The sequence below is a fragment of the Haplochromis burtoni genome, unplaced genomic scaffold (assembly GCF_018398535.1).
Source record: "Haplochromis burtoni strain Fernald_Lab_line unplaced genomic scaffold, NCSU_Asbu1 Contig_282, whole genome shotgun sequence".
NCBI lineage: Eukaryota > Metazoa > Chordata > Actinopteri > Cichliformes > Cichlidae > Haplochromis > Haplochromis burtoni.
In genome coordinates, this window is record NW_024582643.1 from 83,500 (window position 1) to 90,960 (window position 7,461).

General features: G+C 53.1%; 1 protein-coding gene across 1 annotated transcript in view; it reads left to right on the forward strand.

The window, feature by feature from the left end:
- The window catches only part of LOC102299011 (microtubule-associated tumor suppressor 1 homolog), a gene marked incomplete at its 5' end in the record, with an annotated part of 32,560 nt that overhangs the window by 11,731 nt on the left and 13,368 nt on the right, over positions 1-7,461 (forward strand). Inside the window, 2 exon segments of the mRNA XM_042227829.1 lie at positions 5,651-5,775; positions 5,957-6,310. Coding sequence (XP_042083763.1) covers positions 5,651-5,775; positions 5,957-6,310 — 479 coding nt within the window.

Sequence of the window (7,461 nt, forward strand, 5' to 3'; positions counted from 1 at the left end):
GTGACCTCGGCGACGGTGAAGCTCGCTGCTATTTTTGGCGCCATTTTCTTCCCGTGCTGGCTGCGGTGCAGGAGCCGCTCTGCTTCGCTCCTTTTATTTCATGTGTTCGTGTCGCGGCGGCGGCTCTGTGGCTTTGATGAAGGCCGGATGGCGGCTTAGCGTGCGTCCTCGTCCCTGGACCGAGCGCAGGATCTGTTTTTAAAATGCGACGTCTTGTTTTTCCTCGTGGCTTTCACGCAGATGCAGGCTACAAATCCCAGCAGCAGTAACCAGATTCTGTTTTTGGAGGATTTTTTGTTTTTGAAATTTAAAGAAAAGGAGGATTTCCTTCTCCCGTCCGCTAAAGAAGAAGTGGGTCAGTGTGACCTGCCGCTCAGGACACGTTGAGACGAGGAGAAGAACTCAAAGTGCAGAAAAGGACTGTGAGTCCGACGGAGGCGCCTCGCACCGAACCATGTTGTGGTCTCCCAGACTGTCGCTGTCCAACTTCCACGTGAAGCTGACGGCTAAAGGACTTTTCCGAAACCTCCAGCTGCTGTCGGGATGCAGGAAGAACACCGTGGTCTTCCACGCAGGTCTGGATCAGTCTCCGTCCCCCGTGTCCTCCCCACATCCACCCGTTCATCCTCCATCAGCAGCTTCACCCAGTTAGCTGCTTCCATCCCATGTGCTCCACACACCTTCCTTCATCCACCATAGATGCACATGGCAGGGTGAGGCTGGAGCCACCACACCCAAACAGAGGAGCTAATGAGCTGCTTTAATCCTGCAGCCACCCAAAATAAAAGCCTCTGTAACTGTTTGCCTTTCAAAATAAAACTCATTTTCACCCCCCTCCTCTTCCTCCTCCTCCTCCTCTCCTGTCTTTGTGTGAAGCTCTAATCTTTACTCGTGTGATGGCAGATCAGCCTCAAAGGCCACTTCACCCCCTCCTCCCTCCTCAGCCCCTCCTGTGTTCCTGCACGGCGTCGGCAGCCATTGTTGCCTCCGCGTCTCCTCCTGTGGGGGCTTTCAGCTCGGCTTGCAGCTGCAGTCGCACACGGCTGTGCGTGCGGGGCTTTCAGTTCCAGCGTTGCGGCATGGCGTGATGAATAGCCGTGGCTCCTTTTAGCCCCGATACCCACGCCTGACGGGGCACGGCCACGTGATTCACACACAAACCCGAAATAGCCCAGGACGCATCTGGCTTTTACTTATTCAGCCATTAAAAGGCTGCACTGTGTTTGTGCAGGCTGCAGCAGAGCCTGCGCTCGCTCTTAATGTGCCTCCTTTTCTGAAGAGGAGCTGCACGCTGCAAGGGTCTGTGTGTCCGTGCAGCAGGGGAGCTTTTCAAGTTCGTGCTGCATAAAAGCAAAAATCCCTGATGATGCTGTGAATAACAGTCAGCATTCATGCTAGCAGCGCTCAGTGTCGTTCAGCTCTGTACCTCGACTGACCACGAGAGAAGTCGAGCTGAATACGTGAACGCGACAGTGAAGCTGCTTCAGCCTCTGATGCGTCACATGCACAAACTTTAAACATGCACAAAGTCAAAAAACACCAGGAAGACTTTGTTGGATGAGCTGTTAGCCCTAAAAATGCAAGTCCAGATGTGCAGGCTGTGGTGCGGGTGCACAGTGTTCGGTGGAATCGGTGGCAAACTCAGTACATGAGCGGCTGTTAGCTGGGTGGAGGTGAGAGTGGAGGTGCTGCAGTAATGTGCATCTTAGGAATAATGTCCCAAATACACAGCTTCCACCTCTCCAGATGTGGATATTTTATATTGAACCAAAGAGGTTGTTTTTCGTGTCCAGCAGGGGGCGACTCCTGTGGTTTGGGAACAGTTCCCAGCTTCTTTGCTCGGTGACCTCAGTTGACCTGATGAGTTTGTGCTCTGTCGTAGTTTTCACGTCCCTTTTTAGAAAGTGAAAGGTCGCGGGTTTAATTCTAGGTGGAGACACGGATCCTCTTTGGGATTGGATGAGTAACGGTGGGACCTGTGGCGCCCCCTGGTGGTGAGGAAGCAGTGTTTGGGTCCATCTCCTGCATACAGTCTGTAGTCCAGCAGTGTTTCTGTGGTCCTGCGTAGAATTCAGGCACATTTAGTTTAAGTCTGACAATAGGCTTGTTTTTATGGGGGGGTTACCATGGTTACCGTGGGTGTGTGTAAACCACGCTCAAAGCAGCAAAGTTCTAAATATCAGAGCCCATCATCAGCGGTTTGAGAGCAGCTAGCTCGTCGGAGATGTTTCATGTGAAGGAGCAGTTTTTATGTTAGGATGTGATTATTTCACATCACCTGTGGGGCGGCCCACTCAGGCTCAGGAGAGGTGAGCCCTGGTTGGTTGTTTTTGCTCGGTGTGCACGTTTCTGAGGTTTGACTGCTCGGCTTGTCGTGGGTTCCTGAGAGTCTCGTCAGGCTTACTGTGCGTACTCGTCTGTGCTGTGTGCTTTGGCTCGACGGGTCGTTAATCCCTTCATCGTCTCTGATTGTTGGCGTTAATGTGGATCGTGCGGTTTGGCCCACGTTCATGTCCTTCTGTAAATATTGGGCTCCGCCTCTCTGACCATCCATCTGAGCTCGGCGGCACGTGTTTGGCCGCAGCGTGTTTTCAGTCTGAGCTCCACAGACCCACTTCCCTGCTGCTCTGCCCCAAAATGTAGGTCAGAGCAGGCTTTAGTCAGCGAGCGCGCGCCCGTGTACGCCGCACAGCGGTTCAGCTGAGGCCGCTCGAGCGAGCCTTAATCCGATGCAGAGGCCGCTGGTTTCCCAGATGTGGCGGCAGACGAGGACGTGAGAGGATGTTGCCAGGCTCGTTTCAGGCCGCGGCACACAAGTGGCCGATGAAGAGTCTGCTTGGACTCAGTCGTGCAGTTTGATTGGAAACGTTAATTTTTGTGTTTCTGTTATGAGATGAAAAGAAAAACGATGAAACCTGAAAAACATTAATAATAAATTATTATTTCTGAGACGTGTTTGAGCAGCTTGGTCCTGTCTGTGGGCTGAGAGGGCCTCCTGCAGCATTTGATGTATTTCTGGCAGACTCTGCTCCTCTGGCTAACCAGAGGGTGGGAGTGTGTGATGAAGAGGTGCTTTGACAGTCTCTTCCTCCTCCTCAGCTCTGTGGAGCCGCACAGAGCTGCAGGACTGAGCTGACCTTCCGAATGAGCGGGAATAACAAGCAAAGGCATCGAGCTTTGTGCCACGTTCATTTCAGAGCCTGAGGAAAATGCTGAGAGTAAAGAGCTGCTGTGGTCCTGTCTCAGTGCACGACTCCTCCTCCTCTCTGAAGAGGAGTCGTCGTGATGTCCTGAATGTCCAGCAGCCTCTGTGGTGCTGACGTTGACCAGCATGCAGCAGTGTGAGCAGCGATGATCGTTCAGTTTGAGTTTATTCATAACGCACGTTTTTACATTTGAACATTTAAAGCGTGTGCGTGTAGTGATGTCATCAGCCTGCTTTTACATCCTCGGGGCGATGGAGTGGGACAAATATGAAAGTTGTTGCTAGGAAACCAGGGGGTCTAATTTGGATGTAAATATATCAGATGGTGGACGCGTGCACCTCGTGACACGCTCTGCACGGTTGTTTCCATGGTAACAGGTGTGCGTGCACTTGTTGGATCATGTGTTGACTTTGAAGGGAAGCTGGTTTCATTCAGAGTTCAACCTCTCAGCACCTGGTGTTTTTGCCTCAGAGTAATCTGATTACATCGGAATAAGGATGGTTGCAGTTGGTATCCTTCGTCGTCCAGCACACGCTCAGTTGAGGCGGCTCATTAAAGATGGACCAGATCTGCTCTGTGACCTGCTGATAATTAGACTTTGGGCTCTGCAGAGGCCACATGCAGGAACTTTGACCGTCAGCGCTGTACTCTGATTACTTCAGAGTGAAGACGACTGTTGGTGGATTTTCACAGCCCGGCCCGAAGCCTCCGCTCCTCCCACACATCCCTTTTATTCCTCCTCCTGAGCTTCATCCCTGCGCTGCTTCTCTGACTGTTCTTCATAAACAGACCGCCCTGCTGAGGGCTCACGAGACTCACAGATAATGAGGCTGACGTGACGCTCGACTGTGAGCTTCTACAGTTTACAGCGTCGCAGCGTTTCAGACACTCAAATTGAATTCGGGGTGCAGAAAGTGCATTTGTTTGCTGCGTGTTCGCAGCGGATTCTCGTGACTCAGCAGGGCTCGTCGCTGTGCTCGGTGTCTGTGATGTGCATGCTAACCGTGTGGTTTCTCTCTCAGTCTGGGCTCAGCGGCTCTGCATGCCTGCCCGGCACACTCCAGGTACAAACCCCTCACCGCAGCACTCGCACAGGTCACCACACACGAGCCACATGAAACAGCAAAGTCCTCAGGAATGTCTGCAGGATGCATGCATCAGCGTCTCAGGACTTTTCTCCTGTTACGCTGCAGTATCGAGCAGTTGCTATAGAAAAAAACTTGGTTATATACTGCACTGTTTAAAGTAAGGAGAGGCTAAACACACTGTGTGTGTGTGTGTGTGTGTGTGTGTGTGTGTGTGTGTGTGTGTGTGTGTGTGTGTGTGTGTGTGCGCGCCCTTCGGGGACTTTGTACAGTTTGAGTTCATCCTGGTTTGGTCATATTCCTGTGATTGTGTAAAGCGCTTTACAAATACAGGCCAATACTAGCCTCACTCTAAAGCAACGGCATTACTCTGAAATGATTAATAAAGTAAAACCGCACCAGGCTACAAAGTTCTTACAGCTCAGAGAAACAAATCAAGTCTCTCTTAATAATTTATATATTTTTATTTTTATTGAAAGGCAAAGATTCAGACGGCCTTTCTTGTGTGAACCCTCTGACTCTGTGACCTCGCCGTTAGATCGAGGTCGTGATTGGTCGGCAGGCGCCGGTTTGTGGAGGTGGCACAGTTCCACCTGAGGTTACCTGTAGCATAAACATCTGTGTGTCAGTGAAGCAGATGTGCCTGCACACAGCGATTAAACCTTCTGCTCCGCCAACACTGAAAAACAGGAGCTGTGTTTGTCACGTGGGAGGTGTGCTCGCCTCCGCTATGAGGCGGAGCTGAAACGACTCGCCGAGAGGCCGGAGTCCGAGATTGAACGCCGGATCTGTTCTGGTGACGGTCCAGCTGACTTCAGCGATGCCCTGCTCAGAGGCTGCCACCAGAGGGCAGCATCTTTAAGGAAGTGCTGTCAGGGCCTGTCAGCGCAGACCTGACGGGCTTTCAAAGTTTGACGCGTGAGAGATCCAGATGTTCAGATGAGCCGCTACAGAAAACACCTGTCGGCTGATCGCTCTCACTGAATAGTGGCGAGGCGTCGGGCATCTCGCACAGAAGCTTCATCTGCAGTCAGAGGGAAGGAGAGCGAGCGCGCTGAGAGCAGACGAGTGTCGATCGCTCGCTCTAATTGCTTTGGTCTCGTAATGCAGCCCTTAATGCACGTCCACACACACACACACACACACACACACACACACACACACACACACACACACACACTCTCTCCCATGATGCATTGGTTTCAGCAGCAGGGCGTGTGTGTTGCTGTGTGTGTGATTGTCGTCAGCCTGCTGTGTGTGTAACTTGAGTGCGAGCCGTGTTTGTGCGTCTGTGTGTGGACACCATGCTGAATGTCGCACCCGCCGCCCGCACACTAAGAGGTCGTCGCTCTCTTGCAGTGGATAAAAACAACAAGCCGCGGGAGGCGCCGGGGAAAACGCCATCACACACCGGCAGCAGCTCGCAGACGGCAGCATCCACCGGAGGAAACAACCAGAACCTGCAGCTGCCTCCGCCCGACCTGGTACGTGTGACACGAGCAGCGGCGTCAGGGTTGCTTCTGTTTGATGCTTCAGCAGCTGAGACGACTCCTCGTCCTCTCGCACGATGAGGGACGGAGACGTTTGACTCTAGAACCAGTGAACGTGTTGTTAGCGTGTTGTTAGCGTGTTTGTAATCACACTGTTTTCCTCCTGTTTGTGTAGATACCAGATGACGTGAATGCTAACGCACCAGTGGCACCAGTTCCTCCAGTGCCTGCCACTAACGCCACCAATACTGCCACGTCAGGAACCGCCGGACCCTCGACTCTCGGTTTGAAAGCGAGAACCGGGCCACGATCCGGCCCCAGAGCCGGGTCTCGCCTTCAGGGCGCGTCCAGAGCTGGCAGCCATGGAGGCGCGGTGGCGTCGGACGGGACGAACGCCATCAAACAGAACCAGAGCAAAGAGCAGGCAGAGAAGAAGAACCAGGCCATCGCTCAGCTGAGGAAGCTGCTCGTGCAAGGGAACAAAAGAGTGGAGGCTCTGGCTACAGTCATCCAGCATCTCTTCACGGAGGTACAGTCACACCTGCATTTACACAGCAGTGACGCCACCTGCTGGTCGGTTTAGACCTCAACAAACCCACATGCATCAGTTATGAAGCAGTTTATCCCCCGCACAGTGTAGCAGAGGGCGACGTGGTCCTCACAGACCACTGTGTTTGAGACTGACTCACTGCTGCCTCTGCTGGACGCTGCAGGAACTGCTGCGGTTGTTTCTTTACGACACTGCATGCTCACAGTTGGAGAGCGCTGCCCCTCGTCAGGCTTCTGGATGCACTCAGAACAAAGGGGGCTTTAGAAGGACAGGACTTGTTTCCTGTCACATGTTACTGGCGATGATGTCGTTTGTGAAAGTCTGAAGAGCTGATGGCGTCTTTTAACTGTGCGCACTCTTTGATTTGTTAACTGCAGCACAGCTGAAGCGAGGCTGTGATTTTGTTATGAGGCGTCAGATTCTCTTCGAGCTCTTCAAAGGCACCACAGGAATATTTGCATGCAGGTGTCACACAGGTAACGGACTCGTTGGCGTGCAGAAAAACGGCTCTTTGAGAAGCGAAGCTGCACATAAGCGTTTCAGGTCAGGAGGGGGCTTTAGCGCCTCGTGTGATGGGGGCGGGTCCTGCTGCGTGGATGTGTTTGCACATGTGAGCGCAGCGTGGCTTCACGAGGTGAACGGCCCATCCCGCCCCTCGCCTCGGGCAGAGCAGAGCAGGGCGTCACAGCCTGTAATTACAGGTCACTCGGCAGCGAGCGGTGACGTCGCCCTGCTGATATTTAAGGTGCTGCTGGAGATACTCGCAGAGGAGGAGGAGGGGGCGGAGCAATGGCTGTTTTTAGAAGGAGGCAGCAGGGAGAGACTCGCCACGCCCGGCTGTCATTAAGAACAGCACATGATGCAATGGAAAGATCCTGCTCACACGCTCCTGCTGATGGACGTGTGTGTGCGTGTGCGTGTGTGTGTGTGTGTGTGTGTGCGCGCGTGTGTGCGTGTGCGTGCGTGCGTGTGTGTGTTGTAAGTGCAGTGCTTGCTTCCTCTGGCAGGCTGAGGTATGGAGTGGATGCTGAACTTCCTTCGGTCCCGATCACACCGCGCACGTCCAAGCATGCAAGCCCCCTCAGAGGACTCGGAGTCGGCGTGTCAGCCAATAAAAATATAATCATGAC